Raw genomic sequence first — 16,821 nt, 5'->3', positions numbered from 1 at the left:
CCCCCCCCCCTTTAATTACTTGTTTCTGGAAGTAATTTGACTAAACGAATATAATTGTTGGTTAAAGTGAAGTCTACACTATTTTCCTCGTGGGATCGACCCCAATCTACAAGTTGGGTTCTTTACTTGATAACGATCGCTTATGCTTCTTTAGGGAGGTGTAATTTGAGCGTATCAAATTTTGGCGCGCCTCTTAAACCTCCGCACTAGAATATCCACACATCTCATGATCTTCACATATTCAAATCATTTCAGCCTTATTTCTCATATTTTGTCCTTGAGTCACTCTCACTTATCATAGAATTTTGATAAAAAATCTTTCTTAAATTTCATTTTGAGTCAAGTCATGTAAAAAAAAAAAGGAGGGTTGTACAAAAATGACCAAATTGATCATGGTGACAATAATTTTGAACCTTAGACTTATCTATTTGATGCCGTCAAGAAAAAAACTCATGCCAACCATGTCCTTGTCTAATGCAAGTTTGGGAATTTAATGTTTTTTTGGGTCTCATCACACACACGAGCATTCTATGAAGTATCCTCCAACTTCCATCAGAAAATTTTGAACATGTATAGCACATGGGGCTGCTCTTTATTACTCAAAAAACAAAGATATTATTCTTAACAAATAAATAAATAAAAAATACGTTCAAAAATATTATAGAAAAAATTAAAAGGACCATCGATGGAATCTAAAGTAGTTGTATTAAAAGGACAGATTATTTATGTCACTTCCTCCGTCTTACTCCATCCGTTCACTTTTACTTGTTACACTTTGATTTAGCTTATCCATCAAGAAAATAATTAGTAATATATGTATTTACCAAATTGTCCGCTATTAAATGATATCTTGAAAATGATTTGAAAAATAAGTATTTAATGTTAAAGGTAAAATATGAAAAAAATATTATTGTCTTTGCTTGATATGTCAAAAGTGACGAGTAAAAATGAAAATCTATTTTAGAAATAAATGACAAGTAAAAATGAACAAAAAAAGTATATTAATTGTTTATTTTCTCTTTTATAGTTCTTAAGAAGCCATAAATAAAAATTATAGTTTTATTAATTTATGCCTTAAGAATTTTTGTTAAAACTCTACAAATTTGTTTATACTTTCGAAAAATATTTAATTGTAAAGGTAAAATTTAAAAAATATTAATACTATCTTGATATTTAAAAGTGACATATAATTAAGGATAACTATTTCTAGTAATATGGGACAGTGGAAGTAAAACTCTTCTCGTTTGGTGTGAGAGATAAGAATAAATAGTCCTGAGATAAAAAAAATAGGGGTAATGCTAAATTACCAGAAAATTTGGTAATACTCTTTTTATTTTAAAATAAACTGATTTTTTTTCTATTTTTTAATTAAAATGAATTAAAGTTAAAATGGTAAAAATATTCAAAAAGGTAAAATAACATAGTGTGAAATATGTTATTTTACCATCTTGACCAAATTTTCTGGCCAAAAGAATTTTTCCAAAAAACAGTCTTAGGATAAAATTTTAATGTCTTGTTTGGTTGACATATTTGAGATAACTTATCCCACCATTTATAGCATAGTGATGGGATAAATTATCCCATATATGATGGGATAAGTTATCCCAGGATAACCAATCACAGGATAATTAATCCTGGGATAACTAGTTCCCAACCAAACGATCGAATCTTGTTTAATACGAAAGATAAGGAATAATTAATTTTGAAATTAATTTTGGATGAATTTATCCACATTTAGTTAGATAAAATCACAAAATCTTATCTCGAGATTAATTATCTCAAATTATAATGTTATTTTTATTTCATATTAATTATGAAATAACTTGTTCCTGACCGAATGAATACTCAGGGATGGGTGCATTTATATAGAGATATTAATTGGGCATACATGCTTGAGCCGACCATGCACAGATAGTGAACAAGAATTAATTAGAACATCCAACAAAGCATTTATTAGAGTTTATTTTGGCTGCTAAAATTTACTCATTCGTTCAATAATAAGTGCTCACTATACTATTTTGAGATATCTAATAATACTTGTTCACTTTATAAAATTAAAGAATAATTTTACACTTAGTTCCTAATTTATTCTTATCGTTAATTATATTCCTTATTACATTTTTCAAGACATTGCATTTATATTCAAATGGTGATATATTAAAATTACCCATCTATTTATAAATCTCTTAAGAAGTATGCAAAATCAATAGTGAACAAATATTGTTGGATAGAGGGACTAGTTGAAGTTTGGAAGAAAAATTAAAAGTTGAGGTTAGAAAATGATTTTTGAAAATGAAGTTATTTGGATTTTGTGAGTGAAAGTTGAATTAGTATTCCTCAGAACTTATTTTTCAAATTTCATACTCTCTAATTTTAAAGTTTAAAGTTGAAATAATAAATAAAATTTTAAAACAAACATTAAATCCTCAATATTATTTCAAAATATTTGAATTTGAAATAAAATATATGGCTTAAGGGTTGTTGGAAGACAAGGAGATGACATTTATTTGTTTGGACATAGGAATTGAAGCATCAAACTATCAGTACAATAGACTCTGAGAAATTTTAAAGAGTTGCTCCATTGAATAAGGTACAATAATTGTGATACTTTCCTCGACACAATTAAAATTTCGAGAGTCAATAAAAAATGTAATTATTTTAAAATATTTTTAAAATATTTGAAATTAGTAATTATCATTATTAATAATATTTTTTTATATAATATTCAAAATGCTTATAACTTTTATGTCCGAATTTATAATTAAAATTTTTAAAAATTTAAAATAAATTAGGACGACAAATAAATTGAAACAGGGTATTATATGAGTTTTGAAGAGATTTGAACGAGGTGACAGAGAAAAGAAGTTGCAGCATAAGTCCCTATGGAAGTTGCAGTGGTCATTAATGGCACTCATGTTTTGTAGGTGTGCCTGCAAACATTGATGAATTACTGCTCCTTTTAAAATGAGACTGTAAAAGTCAAATGAGTAAGTTGCAAATCTGCTATCATGATTCCCATTAAACATTTTGCCAATCATGCACATCCAAATGTACTTATTAAAAAGGAGGGCGTGAGGCTAGACGTTTTATGTAGCACGGGGTGAGACGTAAGTCCCGAGACATGGGGGCGTAGTCTCAATATATATTTACTTTTATAATTTTATTACTAAAAAAGTAAAACTTTCAATTATTTTACAAGTAAATTTTAATAAATAACCTATAGTGATTTTTATTTGAGAAAGGTATTAATAATCAATACTGAAGAAAAAAAGTATTACAATTACTATTTGAAAAATATCATTACAACAATAATAAAAAATATGATTTAAAGCAAAAAAGGTTCAAAAACCAAAAATGAAAACACCCTATGGATTTACATCTTTAATTTGTGCCCGGAGCGTTTTTGGTACGCCCCGCTCCGAGACTCACTCCAAAAAATGTTTTTGAAAACACTGAGTAGTAATATACAATCTCATTTGGTAGTTGATTTGTAGGTAAGTTAAGCAAATACTAAATTCTATATAAATAATATCATGTTGAATAGTACGTAGTTGGTTAGAAAATAAGATACTCGTGTATAAAAAATTAATGTGTTTGATCTGAAATTAGAAATATGCATAATTAATACATGTATAAGTTAAGAAGTATTTATACATTATTTTGTATAGAATAGAAGATGGAATAATTAATACATAAATAACTAAATTCTCCGTATTAACTTCTCATTCAGAACCTTCATTGGTCTTCTATAGCTACTATCTTGAAAAACAATGCCAAAGAAAGTGTCAAATCAACGAGGGTCAAGTAACATGAAATGGTGGGAGTAGTCGTACAAGATTCAATGATTCATGAAGAATGTTTATGATTCAAGTAGAAAAGACAGGAAACAAACGGTGCTGAACTAGTGTAAATAACATCTTTCATTTCATCACATGCCAAGGTTTACAAATCTATTGCAGGACAAATACATATACATATAAATCTGAAATTTTGTTGCTTAGCCATTTCACTTAACTAGGAATAGAAACAACAGCTTCTTTTGACATCCTCTTCCATTTTTGTACATATACTAGTTGTTTTATAGGTCTAACACCTTTTGACCTCATCGTAAATTTTAAATGAGCTACTAACTCGCAATCTACAGTCTGTGGCACCATTTTCATTTTCGTGCACACGCGTAGAGTTATGAATCCTATCGACTATGCAACTTGAACTTCTCTTGGCGGGTTGTTGCTCAACTAACTGAGGGGGCATGGAATCTGTACTTTCATCTTTGTAGTTCATGAAAGCTCCTAGGGCTCCAAGAAACCCCTCATGCCGCAAGAACATTGCTTTGGCCTCACCCTTCGACCTGCACATAGTGCATTCTGTTAACTTGTGAATTCAGGAGATATTTACCTAGTAGGAGTCAAAGGTGATAAAATGCCAAACCACGTTTCAGTGCGAGCTAGTGAGCACTATTTTATATTTAGAATGGTAACATAGCTAGCGAGAACTATTTATCCCTTATGTTAAAAGAGTATGCCAATCGATTAATATATCCTATGAAGTTCACACCAATTCATCACTAAGAAACTAATGTTATTCAAAAGATCTTTTTTTGTCAGGATGGTGTCCAGGCAAGCTTGTGCATACCTCGATTGTTTCACTGGATACCTGCTACTTCCCACTAGCATGGGTACCAGGTAACTCTACTAACCAAGGCTTATAATTCAAATGAAAATAATGGGAGCTTTATTTTCTTGGGTAAGTAACTTGGTAGTAAGGAAGATACCAATTATCTGACTATAGGTGGATATAGCAATTACCAGAAATCAACTGCAACGGAGATTGTGTCCATTGTATAAGCATGGTCACGAATGAAGAATCCTCCCAAAAAGATGCGCTTGAGCCCAAAACGAAGAGCATTTAAGTATGCAATCTAGAAAAGCAAAACCCAATTTAAGAAATAAGTCAGCAACAATAAGAAAATGACTTCTTTACAAATTTAACAAATAAATTATAGCAAAAGAATGGAAGGAGAGGCCCTATATTTCTTCCATTTCGCGAGCGCTGGTTGCAAAGTCATACTTCTCAACTTATTCAGGTGTTCATGTTTGCCATTCTTGTTCAGTCAAAGCATCACTTCGGAACAGAATATCTAACATACTAAACCTTAGACCAACTTGGTGACACTTATATAAAAATCAATTTGTTTAATGAAGACAACTATAATGAAATGTTTCATGGCAGAAAAGAGCATCATAAAATCAAAATAGGAAATATAACTTCATTGAGGAACCAAAGTAGCAGAGATGCATGTCTATAACACCACCGGAGAGTTTCTAGCGATGAAAAGACTACAGACTAATGCAGAGGTCGTATTAGGTTTTAGTATCTTCCAATATTTGATGTCATTTTAACAACACTATGACATGTTACAATCAAAGTCCAAGAATATACACAGTTACTGTCAGCATGAAGTGAAAATGAGCAATACGAGGTATCCAATAAGTAATGGGTGGATTATTTATCTGCTCTTCACCTGAGTTTTCTTTCAATCCCTTCTTTGTATCCTTGTGAGAGGAGAGTAGTATGCAAAACAAATCTAATCGGAACAGTATTATTCTTAATATGGAGAGAAATGAAATATTCTCAGTCAGGAAAGGCTACAGATACTGCTGAGAGAAACATCATGACCCGCATAATTACCTGTCCGATGTTATTTGAGATCATCCTTAAGAGGGACCGGGCAATGTCTTCTGGTTTGTAGTCTTCGAGCTCTTTGTTTTCTGAGATTGCCTTGCCGAAGCTAGACGCTATGGCTGTTGATGCAAGGCCAATCTGTCATGAATCACTAAATAAGCTTTTGGTATGTGAATAGCGCATTTAGAAAAACTGAAAATATGGGAACTCGATTTGCAAAATACATCAACTCCTCTTATGATAGATTTCAATTACTTGGCCAACATCCAACAGCAGAAACAGTGGTCAAATAAGGAACTGTTTAGTGGAGTTAATGAGTTCATCTATAACAACTGAAAACTGAAAGGATTTGCAAATGAAAAAGGTACGGATAGCCTCAAATTATAATGGAGGATAAAATTAAGACATTTTGTATAGTAGAGGAGCATTTTAGACCCTTTTCCCTAATTTTAATGACTTTTCTCCAAATTCTCACCAATTGAAGGGACGGTGCATATTTCAAGCAATCAGTGTAATCAAAGACGAAAGCGCAAAAAAGCTCTAAGGTCCGGGGGGCTTTAAGCGCAAAGCGCAAATAAAGCACGGGCTTTAATGAAAAAAGGCACAAAGGGAGAAAAAAATACAACTATATATGTTTAGTCCAAGACTAATAATTATAAACATGAATGACAAATATATGACCAATGAAATTGAATTTTTTTTATTATAAAGTGAAATATCAATTGTTTAGTGTCAATTCTTCATAAGAGGCTCATTGGCAAGGAAAAGTTTGTCTTAGAACCTTGATGACGATGCTGAAGCGCACATAAAGCGAGGCGAAGCGCTCAACACGTTTTGAGCCTCGCTTCAAGGCTTAAGCGCGCTTAAAGCGTGCCTTTGATAACACTGCAAGCAATACAAGAGAATTAGTGTCAATTTGGGTCTGGCATTGTTTGCAGCACCTTTCCAAAGCGCACATCATGACTGGAATCATTTCTTTCTAGTGCCTAGTGTCGACAAGGAAATTATTAAGAGCATTTAGACCATTTAGACAATTGGGAACAAGATTGTGACTTCATCCATACTTTTGGGGATGAAATGAGAATTTCTGTACACAAGAGGCCCAATAAGAGCAAGAAAATATAAGACAAAAAATCCACTCAGGGGGGTGTGCAATTTATCAATTTGAGAAAAGGTATACACACAATGACACAAGACATGAACTTGAAAACTGTAACAAGCTAGCCTTAAAATTCTCCTGTATAAAGGTCTAACGTTGGCAGAGCACATCTGGAGCAAAACAGAAAGTAGATTGGAGGAGCATGAACAAAAGGGAGATGCAGAATGAAGAGAAAAAGAGGCTTAAGAGGGTGGTTGACTCAACTTATCATTTCTTTATTCTTCACACTTCAAAGCGATGAGAAGGCACAAGCAAAGTTCACTCTACTAGTGTCATCCCTTTTTTGCTTGTGATAAAAAATGAATTTACTTTCACCTATCTTGATAAGAGAACCTTTACAGTCAAAACATAGTGGATTGAGGATGTGATGGACACAAATTGGGAGTTGGGAAAGAAATTGCTCAACTTGGACTAAAGTTTGGACTTTGGAGACCATTTCCATTTTCTATTTTTTCCATTACTCAATTAGACTTTTCTATATCCAAGATGTGACATATTGGACCTGTCGATAGTTTAAACTGCAACAGATCCAAATGAAAGACAGAAAAGGTGTAAAAGAGCATAAAGAAAAATAAATTACACAACAAAGTTTATACCTTTGAATAGTCCAATCCCCCATAAATATCTCCAACGAGCATGTCTATCACTCTGTTGTTTCCCTGATGGCTCAATTCCAGTAACTCATCAAAACTGTAATAACGAACACATAAGAAAATTCTGCAGAAAAAGAAAATAATTGACTATATTGAAAATCATTACTTATAATTGAAATGAAAATAACCTTTGGCATTTGGTCAAAAGTTTCCCTAGTCCCAAGAAAGTGCCACCACCGACGCTAGTTCCACTAACTCTCTGAAATTTCCCATCTCCATCTACCTAAAAGGCATAAATATAAAATATTCATATAATAAAGAGTGAGTCGGCTATGAAGTGCCAAAATACGCAGTGGCATATGCAGAATTATTTGTGAGCAGTGTCAGCATTTAAAGAAGCGAAATGAACAAATCAAAGACCTATATCTAGAACAGTTTTGATCGAGTTTTTAGTTCTTAAAATGTATTAATGAAAACATCATCAGAAATATAATTCAAAGGAAATATTTTCCTCATTAAGACATGAAAAAGAATTTTTTTCCATCCACAATAAGGAATTTTTGGTATAGTTGATTATTATGGTTGTGGAGTTGGGGATCATTTATTTCAACATCATTTTTTTATTTTAATAGATAAGGCTAAGAAAATGTAAAACATACATGTCCAGCTGAGGCTCGAAACCCTGGCCTAATTAAGCTAGTAACGTACTTAACCCGTCAGACTAAGAAGTCTACTTTATACAGTACCGTCAAGTTATATTATGTATAGTTTATTCATACATTTTATTTATAAGTAGTAAAATTTTCTGATCAACTGGCCTAAGGTAGCTCTGCCACTGAAAATACATAAAATTCATAATTGATTGCAGATATCACCCTGCTCTTGATAAAATTATGACTGAATTCTTTTCATTCTAGAACGGAAATATATACAAGCAGTTATGGCTCATAAAAGCCTCCTAACTCGTGGCTTCAGTCAACAAAAGTTTCCAGCAACTCAAGTCACAAGTGTGCATTAATCCTTTAGAAAATGCTATGAAGTCAAAAGGTCTTCTTACTTCAGGGTCTTATATTACTGTTCTAGTTCTTCTATATCACTCTACATCTAGCAACCCATCAAAGCCCACCAGCCTGAGATGACTATGTTAAACCTAAACTCTCAGTATTTCTGAAATTGATTAGCAACCCAATGCAGATTGTAGTGAATCTAGTCAAGTTCTTGGTCAAGATCATTTACACATGCTTACTAAATGCAGTAGCATACCAACGTTATCTTGCTGACATCAAAGTTAGTTGGAAAATAACATTTAAGAATGGGGATCTTCACATAAGAGAAAACCCAAGGTAAATTCTTTACTTCAAGGGACCAAATTAACTAAGAAAATAACGTAGTGGTTGTAGGTATTAACTTTTTTAATTTATAGATTGTCTGCTAACTACTATGCAGAAGATCAACTACTTTTCCTGCACGAGATAATATAAGCAATAAGAAATGCACCCACATGTTAAAAACAGAGAGATGAAAACTGCATGTTGGAAAACAGCGGAACAGTATGAAGCATATGGAATGTCATCTAAATCATGCGTGAAACAGGATAAGGAGAGCTTTGGTGAACTCCTTGCAGGTCCTAACCATTGAAGATCAGTGTGAATTATTGTTTACATTGAATTGGAGGAATCTAGGCTGTGAAGCTTACCTTTATCATGCCAACCCCAGACCCAATGTTGACAAGGAGGTAGGGATATAAATCATTCTGATCTATCTGCACATACTCCTTTTGACCTCCAATATATGTATAAACTTCATGGTTGACAGCCTGCTCAGAGAAAAAGAGAGAGGAATGGGTCAAACAAACCTCTTTTTTTTAAAAAAAAAAACAACAATATTTTGTACTAACAATTAGAAAAGAGCAGGAAATTTATGCAGTTGAGAAGGTTTTCTGTTGCCAATGTGGTCTTAGCCTCACTAGTTAGGCTTAAATCCTGGAGACTTCTTGGTCTCGTGGAAAAGACTCAATAAATTAACAGATTTTCTGGCCTTAAAAAGAGTACTTCATTCACCAGAAATTATCGAAATGTACCATACCAAGAAAGGGAAAGGTATTCCATATGCTACTCGTACTCAATTCAGCTAAACACTGGATGGAGGAGAGAAAAGAGAAACCACTACTTCCATGAGAAATGTGCCTTTATCAATCTTTTACCGGCCTTGAGGGCGCAGCATTCCATCAAGCAAGCAGCACAGAATCATGATAAATTAATAAAACAATAAACCCAGTAAATTAGGCTATACACACATAATCATTTCCCCAAGCAAGAAGCTAATATAGAGAAAACGCATATGTATTCCTGGGACCACAAATACCTTCCAGGTACTTAATAGATTAAGTAAACCAAGCTGAAGATTGGCGGACAAAAGAAATATAAATTATTTTAAAAAAGGATTTCATGTGCCTGGACTTCAATATCTGAAGAAAATAGTACAAACCAAATACTGCTTTCTGCTATAAAAGAAAACCCACCTTAAGCAGAAAATTTGCTCCAGTAACAACAGACTCCATTTCCTCTACCTTGTCCAGAGTTAGGCCAAGTTTTTCTTTGAATAGATCGGCAAACTTGAAAGCTCCTCCACCAGTTGCCTGTTCAAGCATAAAACTCATCAAAAGGTTCCATGGGTCTTATAACTTTAGCATTTCACCATATAAATTAGTTACAAATATTATGACGAAAAATTCTACTACAGCTCTTCGGTGACCATGTGTGCTTTGACCCCCAAAAAGATATAGTCCAGCCATTGGCAGAGGGACTTCTACAAGACCTGATTAATGTCTTTTCAGAAAATTGTACTACATGCAAGGGTTTCTGTGCAATGTTTTAGCTCTAAGCTTGAATTCTTTTATGAATACTATGTCTAGTGTATTTAGAACATTTTACCAATCAGACACTAATGCATACACTATTAACTCTGACACATTAGTTTAATTACACTTCATTGAATTGTGGACATTGCGATTAAAAGTTTTAACTACAGAGTACATTTTTATTTATTTATTTCAGGTCATTACCACTCCCCATGTGGCCTCTTCCTTTTTCTTTTGGGTTAGCCAAGCATGCACATTATTTTGCTTATCGGTGTGAGACTCAAATTGAAGAACTCTACTTACTCCAATACCATATTGATTGACCTAAACCACCTTATCTTAAAGTTTAAATTATAAGAGAGGTCACTTATTTATTTATTTGGTTATTCATTTATTTATTCTAGAAGGAGAAATGCATACACTATTTATTTCCACTTTATAAAAACTTAATTTTCAAGAAGTATTTAACTTTGAAAGTACATTCTAACAATAAGAAGACTGCAGTGTGTAGCTTCCTCAGTACTTATCATTGAGTAGCTTCTCCAGCAAACCATAATTGATCTGCTGGACTTCTGGAAGCTTGTTTCATCCCACAATGGATACAAATATTTTTTTCTTTCTAATGAAGTTTTAGGGTATAAAAATTCCTCAAAAAACTAAGGACTTGAGGAAAACTCTCCTATAATCACCTAATGGAGCAAAGAAAAAGAAAAGAGGTGGGAAACAGAACCAACATCTTTGAAATAACTCCTTTACCTTAATCTTGATCTTGTCAACAGCATGAGAATGATGACATTGAGCACCTGTAACCATTGTAATATGTAAGATTTAGGGAGGTCATGACATAATACAACTTATTCAAAAGAAGCATAACAAACTGTGAGTATAAACTTTAAAGTGAAGATTTCCTCTTAAACTGAGCATATGATTCCTACGGTGACCAAAGTACGTAAAAGCTTAACTGAAACTACATATAAATGATATTTCTGTCCGTACTAGACTGTTTGTACACTTTAAATACGCTAAGGATTCTGTTCTGTACACTTCACTTGCAAGAATTCAAATTCTTTCAATCATCCACAGTTTAAAGTTTGAAGAAATGTTTTCTGTGCCACGTTAACTTAGAGATTATTTAATATTGTTCTTCCACTATCACTAATAAAATATATAAGTAAATTAACATCTTAAAGTCCATGCTAGTATTAAAGCAACTGCTTAAGTGTAGATCCAGCTGATCTGTTTTCTTTTTCTTTCCAATCTCCTCCAACTCCTGAATTCTCTCAGAGCTACTTACGAGCAAGAGTTTATTTCATGTGCTCTCTATTCTAGCTTCTTGACCATTGAGAGACCATCTTTGTTGTCATCCTCTTCACTCTACTACACCTGGAGAAGAGCTATGCTAGGAAAAGAATCCTTGCCCTGCGCCTCTATTTCTTCACTTTGTAAAGATGGACAACGGGACAGAAAAGAAACACAAAGGAGCAGACATAAGATACAAAATTTAATACTCGGTGGCTAAAATTGAAAATTTGGTTGATGTGTATACTGTGAATTATGAGCTGCATTACAAAATCTGGGTGAACTAAATAAAAAAGGAAATCCGTTTCTTTTTTAAAAACAAAGGAAATAGTGACAATCACGATCAAGCTCAGACACACATGTACATATTCCTAATGATGCTGACAGCTCCGATGAATTAGATTTACGTATAATCAAAGGTGAAACAATAAATTCCTCTTCATTTATCAAAATATATTAAGTTCATGTTCATAATCAAGCTCCCTATAATGATTACCTGGCTGCCAGTTCGTAACCAATTAAGTCACCATAGGAAAAACAATTACATCTAAGGTGTAAGCACCACAAAGAATACCTACCGCATTGTTGAAGTTTCTTGGAAGACAAAAACTTTATGCAATCCTCAATCTTGCTAGTCTCGAAATTAACGAAATAAAGCCTGCCACTAAGAATGTGATGGTTAAGGTCTCCATTGGGAACTTCCTGTCTTTCTTTTGATAACGTTGGTGCCTCATCATTTGTGCTGCACTTACTGTTGGTTGAAAAGTATACAATCTTGATGAGGGAGCCTGCAAAAGAAAAGGTCCTTTCATTTAGCATTTTCCCTATTTTGGTCCTCAAGATATTCTTTAATAGGTAGTTAGTAGGAGGATTTTTAAAGCCAGCCAAGTTGCATAAAGCTTCTTCAATATCTGACTGTGTACATTGGAGATGCTTATCAACATATTGTAAAATAGTTAATTTCTGTTCTACTTATGAAAAAATTAGTGAGATTCTATATCCCTTTTATGGAACGCAAGGACTTCCGAATTCCAAAGTAGAGTAGGAAATGACAATTGTAAACTAAGACCGAAGTTCTGTTGCAAAGAAAAATAAGAATTTTCACTAAGACGCATTCAGATGTACCTTGAGTTCATAAACCATCTATCTAAAAGTTGATAATCTACAAAAATGCTTAAGTTACCTAGCACAGAAGAAACTGGTCGACTTCTGGAGATCACTCTCAGTTGATGATATTTCTTTGTTTTCAAAGAGCGGTTTTAGCTAGATTAGACCTTGAACAACTACCAATTCCAACAAGAGCCTTTTTGTTAATTTTGATCAGTCAATTCCAACAATTGTTGTTCCAAACTAGGGAATCATTTCTTCAAGATTGATACGTTCTGATTGTCGACAATCTCATATAAATGGTTTTAGTTCAGTCCCCTTTCACACTTGTCCAACCACATTTACAACTTCCTATTGGATATGCCCATGTTTTGCCATTCAAATATCCGCCTCTTTGCTCAAGCCTCCCTCTTATTTAAGATTAAAATGAACTTCAACCTTTCGAGCTCAGAGAAAAAACATGATACAATGGTATATCACTACATAGGATTGCGAAATGAAACTAAGATGTTGGATCATCACTTAATTAAGTAGAACTAGTGAACTAGTGCAATACAGCCGTATATGAATTTCGTTTTTTCCACATTTTCATTTTTATGAATCAATTACTCTGCCATCTCATTCATCCCCCTTTAACCCTCATTGAAACCTATATTCCTCATTGAAACCTATATTGCTCAGACTCTCCAAAAATGTTGCCACACCCATGTCGGATCCTCCAAAAATGCACTGCTCCATCCAACACCAACCCAATAACATTTATGAAGAGTCCGAGCAACACATATTGAAACATGAAGTCCAGTATAAACCATCAAGCACATAGCAATTCCAAAAGTTTCTGAATTTCTCTTTCTTAGTTCCTTAGTTAACATAACTGAATTATGAGTCTCAATACAAAAAAAAAACTTTTCTTCTTCTTCTTTTTTCTTAAACCCTATCGAACTAATAAGAAACAGAAAAACAATCAACTTTCCAAAATCACATAAAAAGTAAAATGCACGTTTCACTTTAACAAATAAGAATCTCAAGATCTCACACACCCACAAAAAAAAAAACAGAAATGTACGATTTGAACAAAAAATTACCTCCAATGTCAATAGACAAATGTGAAATTTCATCAGCAGAAGTGGAATCACTCTTTTCTAATTTCCCATCAATTCCTTTAACCTCCATATCCGATCCTTCTGCCGCTTCTTCTTCTTCAAAGAACACTCAGTTAAGTGGAAAATACAATTCTGATTGGAAAAAAAAATCACGATCGGCGAAGAATATATAGCATTTTGTTCAAAAAAGAGCTGCTATACTTCATTAGTCATGGGGTTTGCAGGCCACCTAATTCATTTGAACAAAAAAAAAACATGTAATTTTTCTCTTTGGATTTGACCAATTACAAATTTACAATTAATTAAGATAGGCGTGCTATTTTTTATTTTATTTTTGGAATCCAGATAACCCGCAGTCACTACAACCTTTGCCACAGCCTTTATCCTTCGGGTGAGGTGCTCACTGGGTAAATCCCTCACTGTGTAATAGCCAAACCACACGGAGATGTAAACCACACTAGGTAAGCCCTATGCGACAGGCTAGACTCAGAAGGCATTAAAGAGGGATCAATCCCAAATTATCTGTGTGGATAATCACCCTCTAAACCAACTGAGTCATCCCGAAGGAATAGGCAATGCTATTATTGGTGCTGTAATAATAATGGATTGGTAGTGGGTTTAAGCTAATTTTTGGTAGTTAATGGTGCATTACATTGCCCCAGACGGTCAGACAAGGCGGCCGAATTTTATTTGCTCCGTTATATATTAATCCGTGTGTGTTGTACGTGTATATTAAATTATAATTATATAGATGTGATATACGTAGTATTTATGATCAATCAACAATTGCATGAAATGTTTTTTCACAAAACAAAGAATCAAAGAATAATTGAAAAATAATTTGTGAAAATCCAATTAAATTTAATCATGAACAAATACAAGCGTACCTCAAATTTCATTGAACTCAAACCACTCAACGATTGCAAATCATATAAGCTTAAGAAAAACAAAGTTTACAAGTGACATATCATAAGTGTCCTCTCCACCTTCCAATACACCTCATTTCTCTCTCCCGTCCCGTACCTTCATCCTCACACCCCATCACTCAACTCTTATCTTCCATAATATTTATCTAATTTATATATAAATAATATTTTCTATCTCTATCGTACCAAACAATCAAACATACATCAAATCATGTAAAAACATTTAAAAAGGGGAGACGTAGTGCCTTATCTCACTTTATTACATAAATAGAATGGATAATACCAAACTATTCTTTTACAGAAAACGTATCAAAATGAAGTTTCTTGTTTTTTTTTGTTTTGTTTTGTTTTTTTGTTTAGGACATCTAAATAATCTAATTTGTTTATAGCTTAAGCAGATATTTTAGCCGTGTCGTGAAGAAGTTCATCAAAATTCACCAAACTTTGAGGGGTATGTGTCACTAGTGAGGAGTGAGGACCATGAAATTTTACCAAATTTGAAGCTTGAGGGCCATGGTTCTAATTAATAATAGTCATGGAATTTTTTAAATTTAAATACGTGGTATATGGATAAATTGAATATGCAGTGTTGAGAATTATTAGAGGTATAAATCCCGAAAGGTTGAATTTAGAGTGGTGTTCTTGATAAGATCATTGGATCAGAGATCTTTCTTACGATAATGTAGAAGAAAAGATAAAAGGGGGACAAGAATGTCAGAAGGATGTGCACATACAAGATCGCACGAACTTGAGCCGTGCAAAAATATTAACTAGTTCCACCAACGATTTTAATTTGACATATTATGGCACATTGGGTTTCGTACTGTAGGGCTCTAAAGAAACCTTCTTATTGGTTGAGGGCCCTTTGTTGTAATCTATAAATAAGTCGATCTTTTTCATTTAATTTGTAGGAATATCCTATTTTCCGAGCAACGCAGCAACAATAACATTATTAATATTCTTTTGGCTAGAACTTTGATTGGTTAACTAAACTACATTATTGTAAGTGTTGAATGTGTAATTAAATAAATAAAAAAGTTCTTTAATTACTTAAAATGAAATGATTTGACAAAATCACTATGAAATTACAGTAGCCGTCACACATTATTAAAAAAGTTCGTGTGTTAAACATATGAAAAAGAATCAAATTCACAAAAGATTTAATTAAATAAAAATATATTTTTACCAAAAAACATTTATTAGACGATGAGTTCGCAATCATTCTTCTTATACTAATCTCTCCTATTTATTTTTATTTATTTATCTGATTTTGATTTGAAATATAATTTGAAAAAGTAAATATATTTGCATCTTGTAGTCTAAAATTAAAGATGTGTAGAATATACTAAAATGTCTTTATATTTGTAGTCTTAAACATGTCAGGTGGAAAGTTGATATTAAAAAATTGTTAAAAAATGGATCAAAAAGATAAGTGAGACAAACAAATTGAAACGAACGGAGTAATATATTGCTAAAATTTATAGATCTTAAACTCTTACCATAATTGTAAAGAGTCTCACATCAGCCGTTTAAGAGATGAATCATCTCTTTATTATGATTTGAACAATCCTCACTTCTTGAATTAACTTTTGGGGTTAAGGTAAGACGTTTGGGATCTATTTTCTTACATGCATGGTATCAAATCAGGACTCGTTCCAATTTAATTTAATTTTTGATATTGAGCCTCCAATAACCCTGAGCGTGTGGTAAAGAGGGGGGGGGGGGTACTGAAGATAGAGTCTCATACATCGGGCTTTTAAGATATGAGTGACGATCTCTTTAAATATATTATTTGGACAAGGGAAAAGGGTCTGATATACCCCTCAACTTTGTCATTTAGAGCTGATATACCCCTCGTTATAAAAGTGGCTCATATATACCCCTACTGTTATACAAATGGCTCACATATACCCTTTTCCTCTAACGAAAGTGAAAAAATTAATTTTAGTTTAATTTTTTTAATTATTTTTAAAAAATATAATCCCATATGGGTATATTTAATCTTCCTCAAACATATATTATTATTTTTAACTTTTTTTTGTTTCAATGACTAATTTAGATTTATTATTTTGATGGTCAAATTTATTTA

At 32.9% G+C, this 16,821-nt stretch overlaps 1 protein-coding gene across 1 annotated transcript; it reads right to left on the bottom strand.

Annotated features, from left to right (window-relative positions):
• Positions 1-3,897: 3,897 nt before the first annotated feature.
• Positions 3,898-14,082, bottom strand: LOC102588717 (pantothenate kinase 1). Its single transcript, XM_006356370.2, has 10 exons — positions 13,789-14,082; positions 12,175-12,384; positions 11,054-11,100; positions 9,959-10,075; positions 9,134-9,253; positions 7,626-7,720; positions 7,441-7,534; positions 5,692-5,823; positions 4,809-4,921; positions 3,898-4,351 (listed from the first exon to the last, which is right to left on the bottom strand). Exons 1-10 carry the CDS (start codon positions 13,874-13,876, stop codon positions 4,087-4,089), a joined length of 1,281 nt encoding a protein of 426 aa, XP_006356432.1. The 5' UTR covers positions 13,877-14,082; the 3' UTR covers positions 3,898-4,086.
• Between the last annotated feature and the right edge of the window lie 2,739 nt (positions 14,083-16,821).

This window comes from Solanum tuberosum, unplaced genomic scaffold (genome assembly GCF_000226075.1).
Source record: "Solanum tuberosum cultivar DM 1-3 516 R44 unplaced genomic scaffold, SolTub_3.0 scf00216, whole genome shotgun sequence".
Lineage (NCBI taxonomy): Eukaryota > Viridiplantae > Streptophyta > Magnoliopsida > Solanales > Solanaceae > Solanum > Solanum tuberosum.
This window is presented reverse-complemented; position numbering and strand designations above follow the sequence as displayed.

Bases quoted from the DNA above. Each gene is read 5' to 3' on its own strand.
- LOC102588717 (XM_006356370.2), bottom strand. From the start codon at position 13,876: ATGGAGGTTAAAGGAATTGATGGGAAATTAGAAAAGAGTGATTCCACT. The intron at 5,824-7,440 runs GTATAAACTTTG...GATTCATGACAG, and splicing joins GGGGATTGGACTATTCAAAG to ATTGGCCTTGCATCAACAGC. The intron at 4,352-4,808 runs GTAATTGCTATA...CACTATGTGCAG, and splicing joins TCCGTTGCAGTTGATTTCTG to GTCGAAGGGTGAGGCCAAAG.